The sequence below is a fragment of the Ctenopharyngodon idella genome, chromosome 17, assembly GCF_019924925.1.
Source record: "Ctenopharyngodon idella isolate HZGC_01 chromosome 17, HZGC01, whole genome shotgun sequence".
NCBI lineage: Eukaryota > Metazoa > Chordata > Actinopteri > Cypriniformes > Xenocyprididae > Ctenopharyngodon > Ctenopharyngodon idella.
In genome coordinates this window covers 4,734,936-4,758,168 of record NC_067236.1, presented here as the reverse complement: position 1 = coordinate 4,758,168, position 23,233 = coordinate 4,734,936, and the positions used below count along the sequence as shown (strand labels likewise).

The window sequence follows — 23,233 nt, the reverse complement described above, 5'->3', positions numbered from 1 at the left end:
TGTTTTTTTTAAGATCCTATGTTCAAGTTGGATAGTTCTTCATGGTGATGGGTTCATCTTGTTAACGCTTATTGATTTGAAATGGTAAATTCACTAAAGAGTTGCACTTCTTTTGTGTTCGGTTTTCCTGAAGAAAACCTGCATCTTATTCAATAAACATCCGCAATCCAGTTTAACTAGAAGCTAGCTTTGATCAAATAAATCAGGAATTGTACTGTGCACAATTTTCTGCACAGATTTTGTGGGCCCACTCCTAAACGATGTTGCATGTGCTATAGATGCAGCGGCTTGTAAAAGCAGCTAAAGATGGAACTAAAGATGGTCTGCAAAAAACCAAAGCCGCGGTGAGAAAAGGACGATCTTTCATTCGCACCAGATCTCTCTGTCAAGGTAAGAGGCGAGCACAATTAGTACTGCCTCCAATGTAATGAATTCACAAATGATTGTCATCTTGATTAATATGCCTCTTTTGTTTAATTCTTTTGATGAATCCATCATTCTTACTTCAGAGAAGAAACCCAGCTGCTTTGATGAAGAGTCAGATCTGTTCATCGAGGTGGAGTGTTTTAATGTTGACCCAGTGCTGAAACCTGCACCTGACGGGCTTTCTCAACACCAGGTACTGTCACACAGCTTTTTCTCAGGCATTTTTTCAAAGACTTTTAACCAAAGTGATGTTTTTTTTTTTCGTGTGTGTGTATGTGTGTGTCGCTGAAGAATCTATAAATGGATCATTATTACAGTGATTATTATGTTTCTAGCATGTTATATATGTTTGGCATCGGTTCTTTTAACCCTTAAAGATGGAGTGTGTAGCTTTTCATTTCTTAAATAACCATGAAGGAAGACACATCATGGCCATATTCCAGGATGACAATGCCAATATTCATCAGGGTTAAAATTGTGAAAGAATGGTTCAGAGAGCATGAAGAATCATTTTCACACATGAATAGGCACCTCTGAGTTCAGACCTTAATTTCATTAACCTTAATGTCTTTGGGATGTGCTGGAGGAGACTTTACAGAGTGCTCACCTCTTGCATTGTCAATACAAGATCTTGACCAAGAAATGATGCACCTCTTGATGGAAATTAATGTTGTGATGTTGTTTCTATCAAGAGGTGCATCAATTTTTTGTCAAGATCTTGTATTGACAATGGAAGAGGTGAGCACTTTTCATGTGTGAAAATGATTCTTCATGCTCTCTGAACCATTCTTTCACATTTTTAACCCTGGTGAATCTTGACATCGTCATCCTGGAATATGGCCATGATGTGTCTTCCTACATGGTTGTTTAAGAAATGAAAAGCTACACACTCCATCTTTAAGGGTTAAAAGAACCGTTGCCAAACATATAACATGCTAGAAACATAATGATCACTGTAATAATGATCCATTCATAGATTCTTTAAGTATTTTCCTATTAAAATCCAAACAGTGATTTTTTTTTTTTTTTTTTTTTTTTTTTTTTTTTTTTTTTTTTTTTTTTTGGCCGTGCAGTGAAGTATGTACACCCAAAAGTTTGGAGTAAGGTTTTTTTTTAATACTTTTATTCAGCAAGGATGCATTCATTTGATCAAAAGTGACGGTAAAGACTTTATAAAAGATTTCTATTTCAAATAAATGCCATTCTTTCTATTTATCAGGTAATCCTGAAAAAAAAAAAAAACGATAATAATAAGTTTTCTTATTTATTTTCTGTTTCTTAAGCACCAAATCAGCATATTAGAATGATTTTTGATCATGTGACACTGAAGACTGGAGTAATGATGCAGAATCACAGAAATAAATGACATTTTAAAGTACATTAAAATAGAAAATAAATGCAATAAATGCAGCTTTGGTGAGTACAAGAGACTTCTTTCAAAAACATTAAAAAAAAGTCTTACATACCCCAACAGTAGTGAATGAAGTAATCTTCCCTCAAGTTCAGGTTTTGCTGAAAAAATGCAAAAAGTGTGTTTGTGCAATATTTCTTTTTTTCTTTTTTTTAAAGCTAGTTGGTTTCATATTTTATCTAATGTGCAGACATCCATACACTTCATTCATACATTAATACATAAGCCCCCCTGAATGATGTTTTTGTGTGTGCATGAACAGGTGATGAGGAGATGCATTCTGGAGATGATTCTAGAGAGTGAGAAGAACTATCTGGAAGCTCTGAAGCGAATTTTAGAGGTTTTTACTATTTTTGTCTGTTTTACCTCTGCTGCTTTACACTGTAGCAGAGAATTTGTTTTTTTTTAAATGTATTATAATTTAAAACCTTTATTTTTTGACTATCTGGACATATTTATCATCCAATAATGTAAATTCTTTTTGCATGCCTTGCACATAACAGCAATATGAGAAACCACTGGCAGAGATTGAGCCTCGGTTACTGAGCGACCGCAAGTGTAAGGTGGTGTTTTATCGGATTCGGGAGATCTTGCAGTGCCACGCCCTGTTCCAGATGGCACTGGCCAGTCGTGTGTCTGACTGGGACGAACTGGAGATGATCGGAGACATGTTTGTAGCGTCGGTGAGATATCGGATTTTATGATTTAATTGATTTGTTGTGGAATCTCTGATGTGTGGACATACACAGCACTGATCATCTTGAGGATTCAATTACATTTTTTTAAATCAGAGTTTTAATACATGTCTACTTCTAAGTGAAAACAACTGCATGAATATCATGCCTCTGAAGCCCCATCTAAACTCCTAAACTTTTATGATTAATCACACACCACACCCAACACACATCTAAGTTTCTACATGTACAAACCTTCTCCACCCTTCACTGTCTGTTGTGAGGTTATGTGTGTCTCTAATTAATCTTTAACAGTAAAAACCTATAGTTCTTTAGAGAAATGATCCCATTAAAAAGCATCACTCTTATATTTGTGCCCTCACCTCTGTCTCCTCTGCAGTTTTCTAAGTCCATGGTATTGGACGCTTACAGTGAGTATGTGAATAACTTCAGCTTGGCGATGGGAGTGGTGCGGAAGGCTTGTGCAACTAAGCCCTGTTTCCTCGACTTCCTTAAGGTTAGACATCCCAAAAGAGTCTAGAATGTTCCTGTGGTGCAGTAATTACATGTTCAACCAGTTTTGCACTTTTCTGTTATGTAATTCACAAAAAATAAGTTTTAAATCCTTATTTAGATGATCTTAATCTAAAAGAGGCAGAAAAAAATAAGTATCTAATATCGGCCAATGTGGTGCCAAAATATGATTATGCTCTCAGTGGTGAATTTGCACATCCAGGTCAAATGCTCATCAAAAATGAGTGCTGGCAGTGTTTGAGTAGTTGTTATTTTTGCAATCCAGTCAGTGTAAATGTAATATTGTTCCCTTAAACAATAATCAATGTAAGCAAAAAGGATACTTCTGCAAGGATACATTAAATTGATTAAAGGATTAGTTCACTTTCAAATAAATTTTCCTGATAATTTACTCACCCCCATGTCATCCAAGATGTCCATGTCCTTCTTTCTTTAGTCAAAAAGAAATTAAGGTTTTTGATGAAAACATTCCAGGATTATTCTCCTTATAGTGGACTTCAATGGACTCCACTGTTGAAGGTCAAAATTACAGTTTCAGTGCAGCTTCAAAGGGCTTTAAACGATACCAGCGCCAGTTCTATTTTTTCTGTAAGTAGAATAGGGAATGTGTAGGACATACAGCGTAAGCTTTTTGAAGAATACAAAAGTACGGTTTTGGTGGAACCACTTGGAAGGCGATCATTTGTTTATATAAAGCATATACATTTAAATTTTTTTTGAAAATGGCCGATCGTTTCGCTAGATAAGACCCTTATTCCTTGTCTGGTATCATTTAAAGCTCTTTGAAGCTGCACTGAAACTGTAATTTTGACCTTCAACAGTGGAGTCCATTGAAGTCCACTATAAGGAGAATAATCCTGGAATGTTTTCATCAAAAACCTTAATTTCTTTTCCACTGAAGATAAAAGGACATGGACATCTTGGATGACATGGGGGTGAGTAAATTATCAGGAAAATTTTATTTGAAAGTGGACTAATCCTTTAATAGTGACGGTAAAGTGTAATATAATATATATATATATATATATATATATATATATTTTAAAAATAATTGCTGTTCTTTTTAACTTTTTATTCATCAAAGAAATGCAGCAAATCAGTATATTAGAATGATTTCGGGAGGATCATGTGACACTGAAGACTGGAGTAATGAATGATGCTGAAAATTCAGCTTTGCATCACAAGAAATAAATTATATTTTAAAATATATTTAAATAGAAAACAATTATTTTAAGTATTATTTTACAATATTACTGTTTTCACTGTATTTTTGATTAAATAAGTGCAGCTTTGGTGAGCATAAGAGGCTCAGAGATTCTTCATGCTGTTTGTGTTATGTCCACAGCAACGTCAGGAGACTAGTAAAGACCGCCTGACCCTCTATGGACTGATGATGAAGCCTATTCAACGGTTCCCTCAGTTTATACTGCTGCTGCAGGTGCGTCTTACCTTACATGCTCTTTCAGTTCTGTTAATATTAAGAAAATACATGTGCTCCAGTATACTCATTGCTAAAAAATATCTTGACATCTCCTGAAGAGGGCGCCTCTTTCTTTCTCATCCACATCGCATCAAGCGTCACTGTCATGTTGTTCATGAACTTACCTAAAAGGCAAAACTTTCATAGACAATTAGGCTTTCATTCATTCTGTTTTTCTTTTGCTGTAATTTGCACAGGCTACTTTAACAACCATTATCTTCTGCATCTCTTTGTAGGACATGTTAAAAAACACACCAGTGGGTCATCCCGACCGTCTTCCGCTTCAGATGGCTCTCACTGAACTGGAAACGCTTGCCGAAAAATTAAACGAGAGGAAAAGAGAGGCCGACCAGCGCTGTGAGATCAGACACATAGCTAAGGCTATGAATGAACATTACCTTAACAAGGTACTGCAGCCCCTCTGCCTCGAGACCAAGAAACTGTCTTCTGATCGATCACATGCAGTACACCTCACCCCCGTTGTATGATCGTATATGCGTGTGGGTGCTTGATCAAATATGTCATCTGACATTTGGCAGTTTCACACAGCGCGGTTAAACCTAGAGTGTTTCTAGAGTGTGTCTGAGCCCTGCTGTCACTGATATGAAGTCAGTACTGAGCCAATATTGTAAACAGAACCAGCTTGAACGGTCCACACCATCTGAGGCTCTGATATATTTGGCTTAACTTTGCACTCTTTGTCTGCTTGCTCTTTCTTGTGAACGGATAGGTGTTTTTTATTCTCTAAATAAACTTACAGTAAATTTAATTTCCATCTAACGTATGAAACTTATTTTAGATGCCCAATGTGGGTTGATTTCTGTTAAACTACAGTATACCCATGGGGAGCACATATATGACACATACTCTCCTAAAGCTAATAAAGGTTTTAATTAACTGTTTTAATAACCAACTCTGGAATAAAACAAAAAGATGTTTCATAAACCAGAGTCTTTTAGATTACATAGTTCAACACTTTTATTCAGAGTGCATTAAATTGATCAAAATTGACATTAAAACATTTATAATGTTACAAAAGTTTTAATTTTTAAATAAATGCATTTCTTTTGAACTTCTATTCATCAAAAAATCCTGAAAAAAAAAAAAAAAAATAGTTCCACAAAAATATCAAACAACTGATTTCAACATTGATGATAATAAGAAATGTTTCATGAGCTCCAAATCTTCAAATTAGAATGATTTCTGAAGGATCATGTGACACTGAAGATTGGAGTAATGATGCTGAAAAGTCAGCTTTGCCATCACAGGATTAAATTACCTATTTTAAAATGTTATTACAATTTAAAATAACTGTTTTCTATTTTAATATATTTCACAGTATTGCTGTGTTTACAGTCATTTTGGTCAAATAAATGCAGCCATAAAATGCTTTTAAAAACATTAAAAAATAATTACCAACCTCAAACTTTTGAATAGTAGTGTATGAAATTGGTAAATGGGGAATATTAATCAAACAGTAATGCTGAAACCATTTATCTCTCTTTGCTGAATAATTTTAGCTTCAATAAGCTAGTTGAAACCAAACATGACAAAAATTAGACCTAAAACAATACAGTGTGGCTCAACTCAGTTACAAGCTTGCTTCTTGGCTCAATTCTGACACCTCTGAGTCTGTATTGATGCATCATATCTAATAATCATACAGTGGAGGCTGGAAACAGTTGTAAAATGTTATTTTTACTCCTATATTTTTCCTTAAGCTAAGCATGAATTCATAAAAATTGAAAGTAGAAAATAGAAAGGTACTGTTGCAAACAGATTTAAACAATTCTGTGGCCTGTTTTAGCTAATAATAGAATATTATGAATATTTCACAATGATATATTAAGTAGATGTTTTTAGCATATTTTACTTTCCATTTTTCCCTCAAATCATCCCGCAGACCATGTTGGACAAATGTGTGTGCGATCAGGGTCAACTGATGACGAGTGACTGTGACAAAGTAGGACCCTTAAATATTTAATGCCCAGCTCAACCCTTTTATTGCTGTTTCTGCTTCTCTCTCCATTCATCTCTCTCTTTTAGCTGCTAAGCAGCGGCAGTCGTTATCTGATTCGTTCTGATGACGTGGTGGAAACCGTTTATAATGATCGAGGGGAGATCATTAAGACTAAAGAACGCCGAGTCTTTCTTCTGAATGATGTGCTCATGTGTGCCACCCCCAACCAGCGGTATGGCCATTACACATTATCTCTAATAATTATTATCTCTAACATCTGTCAGTCTAAACTGTTTAGCACAGCATCACTCAGAAAAAAAAAAAAACATTTAATCCTGGATATTTAGAGTTAAACCTTCTTCCTCCACATAAATCCCTCCTCCGTCTGAGTAAACTGGTGTTTCTCTCCTCCAGCCCCTCCCAGGATGGTGTGAGTGTGGGAACTGGAGGTGAAGGTGTTCCCTCAGGACAGCGCTTCCTGCTCAAGTGGAGTGTGCCTTTGAGTTTGGTGGAGGTCGTGGAGTTTGGCTCCAGTGAAGAGATTGGCGACTCCCGATTTCCCCCCTTACACTCAGGAGATAAAGTCGTCATCAATGCCAAACCTAGTAAGTTCCTGTTATACACACACAAAATACGTATGCAAAACATCTACTCTGTGACAGATTGCCGTAGTTAACTAAAATCTGACTGAATATTGGTGCAAAAAGTCATTTTCAGATATTACTGGAGGTCAAGGTCAAATGGTGGTTCAGGTTCTTGGTTGAAAACTCAAAGTTTTCACATTCAAGCACTGGCTGAGCCATAAACTACAGAGCTCATGGTCCATTCACTATAGACATCACCACCAAGACCACCACTGTGTCCTTGAGTGTTCTGTGCTGGAAGTTGTTTTGGATATAAATGTCTGCTCGATTCAAAAATAATCAAACAACTTAACATAGCCAAGTGATTGTAGCAATAGGAGGAAGTGTTTAGAGAGATATCAATTCTGCACCACCCTTAAGCAACAATATACTCATGTTATTTTTAAATGTGCATGAGCACAGATGTGACATTTAAAACACTCACAGTAAAATTCATGGTCAGATTTCTAACACATCCAGATAAAGATGTCATAGATTATTCCATGTTTTCCATGGAAAATATGACACTGAAAATACTGGCGTTAGACACTGTTCACTGTGCTTTCCTGTGTCTCAAACATTTTGACACATCTGACAAAATCGTGATTGAAATCTGGCTTTTAATGTGACATCTTAAAAATGAATTATTGATGGAAACATGTCAGGAGAACTGGAAAGATAGAGATAGCTAGAGAGAGAGAGATGGGGATAAGGAGAGGAAAAAGTAATAGAGAGAAATCAAAAACTTTCTGCTTAAAGAAGGGAAGTTATACACAACATTTCTCCTCATTATACCAAGCAAAACAGGATGCTTTGAAGTGTTCACTGAGCGCTAGTGCTGTGCTAGTCAGCTTAGAGTCATCTGTTTTAGCGGATTGCTTGTTTCCTCAGGGATTTCAGTCAGAGGTTTGTTTTAAAAATGGCTGTTGTCTCGCCTCCTGCTGCTCCAGTGCATCTGTAAATATGGGTTATAATGTAATGCATAATGAATATTCATAATGTTGTCCTGACTTACAGAGATGTATTTTTTTTTTTTGGGATAAAATGCAGAATAATAATAAAACACCCCTTCAGTGCTTGACCCCTAATGACACAACATTTCTTTTCAAAATCATCTGCCGTTAAGGACATCTTTTCTCTCCTCGGAGGCAGTCTGCTCTGTTTTTGTGGTTTGAAGAGAACGGGTCACACTGACTCACGAAGCTGAACAAAAGAGGAAAGACTGTTTTTCCTGTTTCAATGCGTCTGCTCTATTCAGCACAGCTGAGGTGACAAAAGAAGGGACTGCAGTGGGATTTTAAGACATTATGCAAAAACCCACACTGTAGAAGTACAACACTGTAAGTCTCATCCGAATGCTTGTTTTAACTTTTACAGTTTTAGACAGATGAAACTCACTAAATTCTGTGCCATTCCTCTAATGTTAGAAGGTAGAAAAATCACTTTTCAGCATGGTCGAAAAAGACTGGTGTTGTCTCTATGGTTACTGAAAACACAGTCTGTGTGAAGGAGCTGCTGAATCAAGAGCTTTTGCATTCCCAGACCCTTTCTTTCTTTATTCTGTCTCGTTTTACTTATCCAATTCTAATTAACCATGAAGAATAAAGCTACCAGGAGGGAAGGTGATGTCACTGTTGGGGACACTGTGAAAAAGTTTCAGAAAAGTTCCAGAGCACCATTTTACATGTATTAATTTTGCAGACACTTTATTTAAATTGGGAATATTTAAATGTTCTATCTAGTTTTTTCAGTGAAGTTTATTAGTATGTAAGATTGGATTAAATGCTGAAGTACTGCCTTGTCAGTGTTATTTTACCAGTATTTAGCATTATATTAGCACTAATCTGTGTCTGGTTTCAAAGGGTTAGTTTACCCAAAAATGAAATTTCTGTCATTAATTACTCACACTCATGTTGTTCCACACCCGTAAGACCGTTCATCTTCAGAACACAAATTAAGATATTTTGATGAAATCAGAAATCCTCCATTGAAAGCAACGACATTACCGTCATTCAAGGTCCAGAAAAGTAGTAAAACATTGTTAAAATAGTCAACATGACTACAGTGGTTCAACCTTAATGTTATGAAGTGACGAGAATACTTTTTGTGCGCAAAAACGAAACAAAAATATTTCATTCAACAAATTTGTCTTTCCCCTGTCATCCTCGTATGCTATTTTCATTGCAGAGCTTCTGTGTTTGTCCGAACGCCGGCTCAGTATTGGCTGGTTCTGTTCACGTGAGCAGCATGACACATGCGTGTGATGCTGACGCAGGAACTGGCCAATAATGAGCCGGCGTTCGGACGTAAACACAGAAGCTCTGCAATGAAAATGGCGTATGAGAATTATTTTAAATTGTAATACCAATAATTTTTGGGTGAACTTAAGCACAAGGAGTTTGTTTTGTCCTCTTCTATGAAACTTTAGGGAGAATAAAACATCCTTTTTTACCACACATCTTTAAGCACCTCTTAAAAGGATAAATGTTGTATACTCACAGAACCTGGCACTACTGAACAAAAGTAAACACACAAACGCAGCCAAATACAGACTGTGTGTGTTCTTATATTGACACATACAGAGTCTATGGCTGACCCTGCCTCCTGAGCCTCATGTTTGCCATGTTTCTTTAGTGTGTCCATGCGAAAGCAACCTGAAACTCACAAAAAACTTATTATGTCCTCCAGTATGCTGATGTGCAGTGCTGCCAGACATTATTGGACTCATTTAGTTGATACTCATAGAAGACTGTCTTGCGGCAACATTATTTTGATATATGCATTAGCAAACATGTCACTTCAGGTACTTTAAAATGCTTACAAATGTTTTTAATTTGCATTAGAAAATAGAGGTGTGTGTGTTTGTGAGACTCCTATTTTACTTCAGCTCTAGTTAAAAGAAAATGCATTCTTTCTCTTTTTTTTCCTCTTTATCTCCTGTTCACCTTCACTCTCTATTCAAATTTTCTCTCTCTCTCTTTATCTTGAAAGAGCAGAGCAGCACAAAGGAGTCTATTGTGTGGGATGGTATTTGGGAGACAGTCAGGTCCACACAGGACAGTCGTAATGACTCTCATTTGAACAAGTGTTTAATGATTCACTGTATATGATTCGGTTTCAGCTGTAATTTTCATAGCTAGTGAAGAAGATGATGATGATTTATACTGCTTGGACTTTTAACTTCAATCGGTTGTGTCTCATTTGCAGATAAATTGTATATGGGTCCAGGGCAGCTGTACCAGGACCTACAGAACTTGATCCATGACCTGGGTTTGGTGAACCAGATCTCCACCATGATCAGCAGTCTGAAGGGGAATTATCAGGTGAGGTGTTCATCTCTTTTGCTGAAACACTTTAAGAACAGATAGATCGATATTTAAAGCAGGATACACACAGTTCTTGCCACTCAAAGTCCAATTAACACACTTTCTCTCCCTCTCTCTCCAGAATGTTAATGGGACGGTTGCTCAGGATTGGGTTTCAGGTCTCCAGCGACTCATTTTAAAGAAAGAGGAAGAGATTCGTGCAGCTGATCGCTGTAGGATACAACTACAGTTACCAGGGAAGCAAGACAAGTATGTGTGACCTCAACTTGACCCTTAACTGTTGTTTGCACTTTGCTAAATAAGACAAGCACTACTGTTCAAATGTTTGTGGTCAGTAAGATTATTTTTTTTTTGACGTTCATGAAAGAAGTCTCTTATCTTCACCAAGGCTGCATTAACTTGATTAAAAATTTAGTAAAATTAGTAATAATGTGTAATGTTATTACAATTTAAAACAACTGTTTCCTATTTTAATATATTTTTATAATGTAATTTAATTCCTGTGGTGGCAAAGGTGAATTTTCAGCATCCATTACTCCAGTCTTCAGTGTCACATGATCTGTCAGAAAACATTCTAATATGCTGATTTTGTGCTTAAGAAACATTTATTATTATTATCAGTGTTGTGCTGCTTAATATTTTTGTGGAAACTGTAATGTGTTTTTTTCAGGATTCATCGACGAGTATAAAGTTAAAAAAAAAACAAAAAAACATTTGTTTGAAATTAAAAACCTTTTGTAATTTAAATATTTGTAGCACAGAAATAAAGATACTGTGTGGTTGAAAACACTGTTTGTGCAGCTGTTAATACCGACATGACTGCTCTCTCAAGACAAATTTTAAAGTAGATCAACTGTAAGACGTAAGGAAACTATGAAACTGCCACACTGACGAGCTTATATGTCCTTTTTTATTCACAATCTCCTCGTCGCCAGCAGGTACAGCACTCATTTTCATGTGTTTGTGTGTTCTGATCTCACAAAGCGATTGCGCAACTGAACTCCACAGCAACTTGTTTGCGTGTCACTCGTAGCGCGTCTGTTTGTGATCCAGGGATGGAGCGAGCTTGAGAGTTGTTCATGCAACCGAACTTCATGTCTGTTTACATTTTAACGCATTTAAGTGAAACTATATCGAGAGTTATATCAAACATTTTTTCTATTGTTATTGATTAAGACGTACAGTCGATAAATATCGATACCGTTTTATCACCCAGGCCTATATATATATATATATATATATATGCATGCAAGACTAAAATGATCAGTAGTAATATTTTAATTGTGTGCATTAACATGTGGTATTAATTAGGGTGCACAAATATGCCATAACATAGATTATTTGATCTTCTTCCTGAACTTCTTAAAACTGTGGAACTCTGGCTTTTAAATGATCAAACTGCCATGTCTCTGTGTTTATGTGACTCAGTGGCTTAAGAATGACCTTAAGTCCCTAATCAGACCCCGAAGAAATCTTGTGTGCTGTTATTATCCTCCTCCTGTGGATCAAAGGCTTTGGAGTGTGCGATATAGTGTCACAAACATACGCACACACCAGTTATTTGTAACTGTATGCTTGGATTTTAGTGTCTGAATTATAGGAGTATCTTTAGACTCCCAGCTGTCATACTAATCCCTCTGATAACATAAATCTGTCTTACACACTGTGACTGCTGGAAAATGCATGCTGTTGACTTCTTTGAGTTTGTGGTGGGAGTTGTCTGGATTACATGACCTCACTATTATGCTTCTGGTTATTATCTATTATTTCTACACAATGAAGCTGTAGACAGTTAAAGAGACTCTTTAAAAGTCATAGAAATATAACTTCATTGCCAAAATTAAAAAAAAAAGTAAAAGTTATAAATGCTTTGTTCTGTTGATTTAGTATTGAAACTGGCCAATTGTTAAATCATATCCTGCAATGTAACTTTATAAACAGGAAGGGACCCTGTCTGTTTCTCCAGCTGTCTGACAAGTTGCCAGACCAGCTGAATCCGTGCTGAGATATTTAGACTACACAAGAGATTTGTATACCGCCTGATATGTGTCCAGTGAATTTAGACAAACATGTATTTGTTTCTATTGTGAAAGCTTTTCCAGAGGAAAATCTGAACTTTGTTTGTGATTATCACTTTTCAGGTATGGCAGACCCACGTTCTTCACTGCGGTCTTTAACACTTTCAGTCCATCCATCAAGCAAGCTTGGATCAGTAATCTGCAGATGGCTAAATTGGCTCTACGTACGTGTCATTTCCTGTGCTCCTCTCTCCATATCCTTTCTTTGTCTATTATTCTTCTATAATTAGAGATCTAGGGCTTAAAAACTGCTTCAAAAATGTCTGAAAATACATTTAAACATAAATCTTAATATGATGTTCCTAACATATTTTCTAAATAAACTTGTTTGTAATATATTTTAAAAATTGTGCCATCTGGATTCACATTGTTTAGCGTGTGAATCATCGCTCAGCTGAGCCAGAACTGAAAGTTCAGTTCAGACAAATGGATTATAATACTGGCAACTGGAGGACACATATGGGAATATCATTGGTTTGTAGAATCTGAGGAATGCTTCACTAATGTAATGTTTTTGTACAGAGGAAGACAACATCCAAGGCTGGTTTTGTGCTGAAGATGATGGTAATCAAATGAGGAAGCAGAACCATCCTCTCTTACTCAAGCAGATGGCTGTGGTCATGTCCAAACTACAGGAGTTCAAGGTGACAAACGCAACGTCTACATCCTAATTATTATTATTATTGCTTATAATAACATCTGTGGTTTAAATTATACCAATGTGTACTTGTGTTAGGTGGAGTGTGCAGTTCATAACCCAGAGCCTCATGTGAACACTGACACCACTGCAGATCTGCCTGTTATGGGTCATGGATGTGTGTGGGTGAGTCTAGAGACAATTTACAGTCTAAACATTAAATACTTGTATATAAAATCAGTTCAGCTTCCTTATTAGAGTCCACTATGGGACAAATCTGTCAGTCTGGTGTATGTTTGTTGCCAAATTGTACTTGAAACGTTTTTTTATCATTTTTAAAGCACTTTTGAAGTCTAAAAGCATCATTAAACACTGTTCTGTGTGGGCAGTGAGAGTATAAGGTTGCATTAAAGGCTTTATGCTGTAGTTACTACTGTATAGAAGGTCGTAAAACATTCCCTTCCCTGAGACGTGTAAGAGCCTGCAGTGATGAGTCCCATCAATCTGAGTAAAAAGATTCACTTCGCCTCTGGAAAAAGCCTCCGACTTTAGTACTCAAATCAGTTTTGTTTAGCAGATCAGAAGGGCAATGAGTAGTTTTTATTGGTGTGTAGATTCTGAAATCATCTTCTTTCTTTTCAGGTGGCCAGCTGTACCAATCACATGGGTCAGGTCTCCATTGTGGCGTTGCAGAACTCAAATCCCAAAGTGACAGAGTGTTTTAATGTGGAGTCGCGTATACTCTGTATGACATACGTGCCTCTGGATGAGCCCTTGGAAAACAGTGAGGGAAAGCCTGAGGATCGAAAAGCCAATGACACTCCAACTGTGTGCCTGGGCATGGAGGAAGGCAGGTGTGTACATCAACTAAAACATCCACAAACACCATATCGATGAAGAGTAGGTGTGATGCCCTTCATTTGTTTGTCTGGTGATGCTCATTCTATTAACTTGATTTTCTTTTTCAGTATATCTGTGTATAAGAGCAGCCAACGCTCTAAGAAGGTTCGTCTGCAGCACTTCTTCTCCCCTGATAAGTCCAGCGTCACATGTCTGGTGCACAAGAGTGGGTGTCTGTATGCAGGCCTGGTCAGCGGTTCTCTGGTCGTCTACTCCAGGGCTGATGGTAAGGAGCTTCTTTGATCTTAATAAGGGCTGTATGAATCTTGATAATTTGGTTGAATGCTTTGATTGTTTTTTGTTTTTTTGGTATCAGGAAAAGTAATCCATCCCTCAGTATGGGATGCGGGTGTGTTTCTTAACTAGGTTAACCAGCAAGGCTTTCTTGATCAAACAGCCAAAGCTAAGTTTTGCTGGTTAACAGAATGGCTGTGACATTAAATAACCAGGAAAAACCTGCCTTCATGCTGGTCTAAGTTAGTGTCTGCAGGGAGTGCTCTGGAAAGTGCTCAAGGAAAGCGAGACGTTTAAAAATATTTTTCCCCATCTCTCATTAATTCTTTCCACAGCTGTTTTTCTCTCTGGAAAGCTCATATTCTATTTCACTCTCACTCCAGTTTTTTGCTGCCTGAGACAGATATTTAGTAAATATTTTTGGAATACTGTGTGATTCTTTTATTAATTGAACTTAACTGACTTGCTAATGACACTGTTGTTTTAAATGCATAAATACATATGATTTATTATAATTATTTAATGAATATTACATATTACATAAATATATACACAATTAAATAATTACTACATGTATTTTTATATATATATATAATTTATACCAAAATACCAAAATTTATTCAGACACCTTCAACATTTCACACATTATCACAGTTTAATCACTCTAGTTTAGGTCAACCAATTACCAAGCACTGCTTAATTTTGTTCAGTCTGTGGTGTAAAAAGGTCGCATCAGCAATTAAAGAAAAACACTTAAGCAAAACATGGGCAGGTCAAAGTGTCTGAATAATTTTTGGTCCCAAATTTTTATCAATCTTAATGGTAGTCCACTGTATGAAGAATTTTGGGGTATAATATGTCACAGTTTACTATATTTTGCTCTCCTCACTTACATAAATTAACTATAGTGTCCTGCACCCACTAGTAAAAATATATCAAAAATTATATTTGGTGTCTGAATAATTTTTGGTTTGACTGTATATATAAATTATGAGTGTGTGAACTTTTATACAGCAGTATATAAGCAGAAGTTGAGTAATTTGCATTATTCATAATACACTATTGCCTATACACTATTGCTTTATGAGTAAAAACAAATGAAGTGAACGCTGTTTGAACACATATATTATTACAATATATAATGTGCTAAAGTTTGTCAGTTTTACCCAAAACTACTAATACTTTTATTCAGCAAAGTCACATTACAGTAAATTGATCAAAAATCATGGTAAAGACATTTATAATGTCACTATAATTATAGTGTTTAGTAATACTCACAGAATGAGTTATTTCGGAAATACTGCACAGTTCCAGATGAATACATTAACACAAAAAGATTTTCATCTGGCCGAAGCATTATCAATTATGAACCTTGTGTTTTGAATCAAACTATGTCTTTGTTTACATTTTACTAATGCAGAACGACTTTAGTGCCAGTGCAAAGATTGGCATTTAATCAGTAAAATGTATGTCCTTCTCATCACAAGTCTATTTGAATCAGAGCAAGAGAGAGAGCGGGAATGCTGTGTAGGCGCTGGTGTTATGTAACCCTCTTGAGGCAGACAAGCTGAATAAAGATCTACTCAAATACGCTGGAGGGTGGGATGATACAAGCAGAAACAGCTGCTGGCTATCAGTGATTTGTGGAGATTATTGTGGGTCATTGTAAATGTTAATAAACGTGTTTTATTTGTTCAAGTTCTTTAATTTTTCTTTCCTCATTTGATCTCTTCCTCATTGTTCACATCACACACAGATAGGCCACTGTTGCCTATTTTCCAATGCAGAAAATATGGTTTCTGGCTGGAAAAAAAAAATGTTCACAACAACAGTTCTTGTAAGTCTTACTGGATTTCTCGCAAAATCAAGCCAATATGGCAATGCGAGGCATGTTCATTTAATTCATTAAATTTATCAAGTGATAAAAAACATCTGAAACATTATAAATATCTTTTTCAATTTCAAATAAATGCTGTTCTTTTGAACTTTGAACTGTTTTCAACATTGATAATATTAAGAAATGTTTCTTGAGCAGTAAATCGTCATATGATCCTTCAGAAATCATTCTAATATGACACTGAAGACTGGAGTAATGATGCTGAAAATTCAGTTTTGCCATCACAGGAATAAATTACATTTTAAATTAAAGCTGCAAGCAGCGATGAAATGGCCCTCGCACCCGGGCTTACCGCCACCCGTTGGCTGTACACTGTTAAACCTTGCTGTAAAAAAAAAAGGCCAAATTCTGACAGCAACAAACTATTTTCCATTAAAACAGTAATATACTGTAAAAAAAACAATGCATTCTGGGTAATATTTGTCATTTTCGAGAAAGTAGCCTACAGGAATATACTGTGAGTTAACGTTGCTCAGAGGCTGTGTTCCAAATCACACCCTATACCCTCATTCACTATTTCCTACATTAGCTCACTAATATAGTACACTTGAGAGAGTGAATGAAAAGAAGTGAGTGAATTCAGACACTGATGAACACCTGATAAGCAGAATCACTGTTGACATTCAATGTTGACATTCAAAAGTTAATATCGCAATGCATGCTGGGTGCTAGCATAGTACAAAACTCCCAGCATGCACTGCAGCATGAATAAATTATGCAGCTGAATGGTCTTTTTTTATTGCCACCATTGTTGAGATTGATGTACTGATTTGTGATATCTGTGTGTTTAAACTATGCTGCAGCTGTTTTTTTTTTTTTTGTGCATGGTGTTTAAAAAATTTTTTTTTAACTGATTGTTGTTGGAACTCTTGGTGTAGTTTCACAGTGGTGATAATGTAAAATTTTAGTCTGTTAATAATGTAACACGAGGGATTAAACACAGTATGGCTTCAGTGAATCAACAGACTATGTGACGGTTATATCTTCATCAACACATAACTACCAACACTCAATGATATTTTTCTCCACATTTGTTTCCGCCTTAACAAATGTGGCTTGCAAAAATAGTTTAAGTAGCCAGAGGAAGAACAAAAACTGATGTATGAAAAGTCAAGGGTCAAGAGCTCAACAAAAGCAAACACTGATCTCCTCAATGGTGACATCAAAACCAAACATTTTCGATAAAACATCAACACACTTCTGTTAATTCTCAATAAGATCTAATGTAGAAATAAAGTTAAACTGGTCAGTAATAAGTGTAATAATGTGTAATGGCTGGAAGTCAGTTGTAGTTGTGTTTCTGCTCGTTTTTTTCCCCGTTCTTGTTCCTCTTTTCAGTGATTCTGCTTGTTAACAGCAGGTGTTCATCATTAATGCTCAATCATCACTTACATATTAACTTAATTATCTCACTGCAACATGGCATCAATGTTACTTTTACTCTGTAGCGTGGACACTAGAGGATGTTCCTGTGGGGTTGAAAGGGTTAAAGGTGTAAGATAAAAAGACACACCCACAAAATGTATTTTAACAGTAACAAACTGTAACACTGTTGCCAGTTATTTACTGGCAACACTGTTGCCAGTAGTTTACTGTAAAATTGAGTTTTGTGGGTCACCATTGTGCTGAAGAGCCTGTGCTTAAGTTCAGGAGAAGATCAAGAAACATTGATATGCTTCATGTTGTTTTATTTAACAGATGGTGATTGTAGTTGCTGATACAGTGAAAATCTCTTTATTTAAAATGTTTTTAGTGAACTCTAATGAAATACATTCATAGTAATAATATATTCACATTATTAGCATATAATAAATATTAGTTTGTAAATTTAAATGGCAGTCGGACAATTTGAGGCAGTCGGTTTCTGCAAATGAAATGAAGTAACATGAGTTTTAATTTAGTGCATGGTATCTTTACAGTAACATACTGTAGATTACAGTAAATAACTGTACAATCAACAGTGAATTACTGGCAACAGTATTGTACTGTAAAAACGTCTGGCAAGGTCTAACAGTGTAGGAAAACAGTGAACAGTGGGCAACATGCATGTAAGCTAGTAAATACATAAATACAGGAGAATTATGGCAAAGTCATTTCAAAGTGCCCCACTTCCTGCTGCCAACAGGTGGCGCTTTGACTGTAACTGAATATTGCCATGTAGATGTCTTCAGGCCTATTATCGAACATGTGAAGTTTGGAGTAGATCAGACATTGTATGTCCGAGTTACAACAACTTCCTGTTTCGTGGCGTTATTCGCATACATTAACACTTAGTCAAGTGTTGCATGATTTAACGTGTTTCTAGTATGTTTGGTACTTCGTGGCATATGAAAATGTTTCTTGGAGTGAATTACAATGTAAAGCATGCCATTTCCTGTTGCCAGCAGGTGGCGCTATGACTAACTGAATATTGTCAAGTAGATGTCTTTAGGCCAGGACTCTTAACACACATGTGAAGTTTGGGGCAGATCGGACATTGTATGCCTGAGTTACAACAGCTTCCTCTTTCATGGCGAAACATCAGACTTTGTCAGGCTGCCAATTTAACATCACTAAGGCCTTAAGATTAGACTGATCATGTATGATGTAGTTCTGGTTAAATGTCTATGAGGAATTAATCACAGTGTAAAACATGTCATTTCCTGTTGCCCACGGGTGGCGCTATGACTGTAACTGAATATTGCCATGTAGATCTCTTCAGGCCAGGACTCTAATAAAACATGTGAAGTTTGCCCTAGTTACAACAACTTCCTGTTTCATGGCAAAACATCGAAATTTGTCAGACCGCCACGGACACACCCTTCAGCGAAAACTCAGGATCTTCGCAATTTAACGTTGCAAAGGCCGTAAGATTACACTGACCAAATATGATGTTGATCTGATTAAAGCTCTAGGAGGAGTTCGTTAAAGTACAAATTCTGGAAATGGCAAAAACTGCAAAAATTTTGCAGAGAAAACTCAAAATATCTCACTTCCTGTTGGGTTTACAGATTTTGCACCCCGGGGCTTTTTTGTAGATATTGGGCTGTTACATCTGTCTACAGAATTTCATACCTGTATGTGAAACATAGCGCAAAGGGCGCTTAATTGAAATTTTGAAGGTGGCGCTATCGAGCCATTTTGGCACACCTAATTCTGAAACCCATGTCAGATGTAAATTTTCACCACTTCTGACGCGTGTGCAAAGTTTCATGAGTTTTCAAGCATGTTTAGGCCCTCAAAAATGTGATTCATTTCAGAGAAGAAGAAGAATTGACTGAGCAATTGCAATAGGGTCCTCACACCATCGGTAGTCGGGCCCTAAATAGAAAACAGTTATTTTAAGCTTTAATATTATTCCGCAACATTACAGTTTTACTGTATTTTTGATCAAATAAATGTAGGCTTTGTGACAATAAGTGATTTCTTTTAAAACATTTGAAAAAACACCCCCAAACTTTTGAATGATAGTGTGTGTCACATTGCACACGGACTGTAGCCACTTTTCCCCCATCTGTCTTTAACAAAAATTTTGACTTATAAATATCCTACTGTATGTTAATTGATTGCCTTTTTTTTTTTAATCCATTGTATATTTACACTTCAGTCTTCTGTATTAAAAGACTGAATCAGCTTACTTTGGATGTCAGAATGTGTTCTCAAAATAAAGAGGTTCACAGCTACCATCTCCAAAAAAGATCCAACACTATTTTGGTGGAAAAGTGGTACTAGTAATTCCAATGTGAGAGGAGTTTTTTCACCTCAATGATTGTCAGGTCTCTCTTCAATAGTGCCTTTGTGAATTAAACACTCGGCACGCCTCCATTCTGTTCTCTGAATGCTGTGAGGTCACTATATTTCTGCAGGAAACCCACACAGTGTGGGTGAGGAGCACAGGATGTAGTATCTGCCCTACCCTTTTTGTGACAACATTACTGTAACCTTTAACCTGATTTATCTCTCACAAAATCAATATCTCACAAAATCTCACACACTCAATATTCACAAGCCCTTATCTTCTCTGTGCATTTATAAACATTGATATCTGAGATTCATATTGTCTTCCTGTCTTTTCTCTCCGTCACAGACGGCTCCTGGGTCGAGTCAGGGGCCCGTGTGCTGAAGCTGGGGGTGTTGCCGGTTAAAGCCCTGCTGGTGGTCGGTGAACACGTTTGGGCCTCATCGGGAGGGCAGATCTTCATCATCAGCACGCAGACACACACTGTGGAGGTAGTACAGCACTTTTCACACACATTTCTGCACACCTGTTTTGATTAGTGTTGCTACTGAAATGACCAGGTTTTAGTTCAGCAAACAGTGGTACAATCTACCAGAATAACTTTCTTACTATAAAATCTAAATATCTGCAAGACTTCATTCTGTTAAGCATATTTTACTGGAAACACTGGTCAAAAAGGTGTGTGTGTGTGTGTGTGTGTGTGTGTGTGTGTGTGTGTGTGTGTGTGTGTGTGTGTGTGTGTGTGTGTGTGTGTGTGTGTGTGTGTGTGTGTGTGTGGTGCTGGTAAACCTAAGAATAGTAATACCAGTAATTTTTGGCCTTGTTGGGGACTTTTTTTGGTCCCCATGAGGGAAAACAGCTTATGAATCATACTAAATGTTTTTTTTTTTTTTTTTTTTTTGGAAATGTAAAAATGCCGAGAGTTTTCTGTTAGGGGTAGGGGATATATAAAGTTTCATCTTTAAAAGTCTGTTGCAAAAAACAAACAAATGGACAGAATATACAGAAAAAGATTCTGCATTATTTGCATATTTAAAGATATGTTTGGGTCTATATTTTTATGACCTAAAGCTGTGATGCCACTAACAGCTATGCAATTTACCTTAAGAGCGAGAACTCTCTCTTTCTTTATTCATTCATTCGCACAACACATAAGGACAGAGAGGCCTGCTGTGATCTCAGAATATTAAAGCCATGTCTTCTCTCTCCTACATGCAGACACTGACACACTGACCTGTTATCCAGCCAACATCACTAAGCTCTTTACCCTTCAACAGCTGCTTATAACTGCTTACCGTTATATGATTGGCTGAAATGGAAGAGAGTGAGTGATGAATGTGAGGGTGTGCTGGAAAGACATATGAATCGGTGATGCAAATAGAAAGTGAAATTTCAGATAATCTTTAATGAGATGAAAAACATAGATTTTAATGTGCAGACAGCCAGATTGTTTCTCTTTTTCCAGTCTAATAATGTTGTGGTTCTGATGTGCTTGTGGGATTCGCATTCCTCAAACCCTGTTAAATTTCCCATTGCAGTTCCCTGTTATTTTGTTTGCAAATACGTTAATCTGTAGTATATGAGAATCTAAAACGTCGTCCTCTCCCTCTCTGAGTAAAGTGGGTCAGATCAAAATCTGCTTTTCCTTCTCTGGAACTTCTTTTGGGTTACCTCATTCCTCAGATCCGTAGGTTACACAGGCAGACTTTTCCAAAAATTAAGCCAAGCAAAGTCAGACTAGTGTTTTCCAGCCTATCCCAGAATCTGGTGTATAAAAGTTTCAGTATGTTTGAGTTTAGATGCTTGTGTAATTATAAAAACTCTGTTTGTGTGTTGACAGCGTCAGTTTGAAGCCCATCAAGAAGAGGGAATGATCGTGTCTCATATGGTGGTGGCCGGTGTGGGCATCTGGATATCCTTCAGCAGCGGATCCACCCTCCGACTCTTCCACACTGAAACTCTCGACCACCTGCAAGACATCAACATTGCCACAGCAGTCAATAACATACTGCCAGGTACAGTACGATATGTCAACACAAACTCACCCATAACAGATGGTGCTGTTAATACTTACCTATACATTTTCCAAGTGTAACAGCTGGTAAGAGTTGTGTGGGTAAACCTCACTCCCCTGGCCTCAAGAGGCGCGCTGGATGCTGCGATCTTGTTAGCGCGCACACCTCCCATGCCGGAAACAACGATTCAAATACTGCTCTGTGCAGTGTGAGTAGAGCCGGAGGGGTTACATAAGGTCTTAAAGGGATAGTTCACCCAAAAATGAAAATTCTGTCATCATTAATGCACCATGTCGTTTCAAACCCATAAGACTTTGATTCATCTTCAGCACACAAATGAAGATACTTTTAAAGAAATTCGAGAGATTTTTGTCCTTCCATTCTAGTCACCCAAAAACCTAACTCCTCAAAACAATCATAAACTAAATCTGGCACAGCAGTGCCTTAAATTAATTTTGTTCATCATATTACATAATCATGTATCTTCAGAAGATTTGGATTAAACAGCTCGAATCATATATGGATTTATTTTATGATCTCTTTATAAACATTTTAAAGGGGACCTATTATGCCCCCTTTAACAAGATGTAATGTGTCTGAAGTTTCAGGTCAAAATACCCCACAGATAATTTTATTATACCATGTTGTAAATGCCCATTTTTTTAATGGAAGGGAAAACATGCTTTCGTACATGTATCTTTAAATGCAAATGAGCTGCTAATAGGGCAGATTCCGTCGCCAGTCATGGGCGGGGCCTCTAGGACCACTCGTTTGGAGAGACCGTTTATGATATAGGGATTATAAAAAAAAAAAAAGGACTGGGTGGATTTTTTCCATTATAGGCTGGTTGTTTACACACACTGTGGACACACGTGTTCAAACACCTTATAAACGTGAATTTTGCATAAGAGGTCCCCTTTTAAAGTGTCAGAGTTTTGGGTGAATAGAATTTCAGTGGAGGGGCAGAAATATCTTCCTCTGTGTTCCTAAGATGAACAAAAGTCTTATGGGTTTGGAACAACATGAGGTGAGTAAATGATTCATTTTTGGGTGAACTATCCCTTTAAGGATGACCAGTAGAAATGCTAATTCAATGCTTAACTTCTTGTTTCCTCAACTGCAAATTCAGATGATATGATATCAGTTTAAAATGATTCCCTTTTACACTGTGATTGTCAATGATAAGCCCTCAGAGGCGGCTCCCTGTCATTTGTAGTCCTCAGACAGAGGCAGATTACAGGTGTCTCTGCTGATTTACAGCTCTGTGTTTACATAAAAACATCACATCATGAGTGGGTGTGTCTCTTTCTCATGTGATTT

The 23,233-nt window shown here is 36.8% G+C and overlaps 1 protein-coding gene across 3 annotated transcripts in view; it reads left to right on the top strand.

Moving 5' to 3' along the window:
* arhgef10 (Rho guanine nucleotide exchange factor (GEF) 10) overlaps positions 1-23,233 on the top strand; it is a 57,673-nt gene that overhangs the window by 22,761 nt on the left and 11,679 nt on the right. For all 3 annotated transcript variants that reach the window (XM_051868455.1, XM_051868454.1, XM_051868453.1), the window contains 18 exons: positions 279-390; positions 510-619; positions 2,100-2,177; positions 2,341-2,520; positions 2,912-3,028; positions 4,391-4,483; positions 4,762-4,932; positions 6,572-6,717; positions 6,900-7,090; positions 10,316-10,431; positions 10,556-10,683; positions 12,576-12,676; positions 13,035-13,156; positions 13,249-13,335; positions 13,792-14,003; positions 14,118-14,275; positions 20,247-20,389; positions 21,739-21,913. In XM_051868455.1, the coding sequence (XP_051724415.1) occupies positions 279-390; positions 510-619; positions 2,100-2,177; positions 2,341-2,520; positions 2,912-3,028; positions 4,391-4,483; positions 4,762-4,932; positions 6,572-6,717; positions 6,900-7,090; positions 10,316-10,431; positions 10,556-10,683; positions 12,576-12,676; positions 13,035-13,156; positions 13,249-13,335; positions 13,792-14,003; positions 14,118-14,275; positions 20,247-20,389; positions 21,739-21,913 (2,440 nt within the window). The remainder of the gene's footprint in view (positions 1-278; positions 391-509; positions 620-2,099; positions 2,178-2,340; positions 2,521-2,911; positions 3,029-4,390; positions 4,484-4,761; positions 4,933-6,571; positions 6,718-6,899; positions 7,091-10,315; positions 10,432-10,555; positions 10,684-12,575; positions 12,677-13,034; positions 13,157-13,248; positions 13,336-13,791; positions 14,004-14,117; positions 14,276-20,246; positions 20,390-21,738; positions 21,914-23,233) is intronic.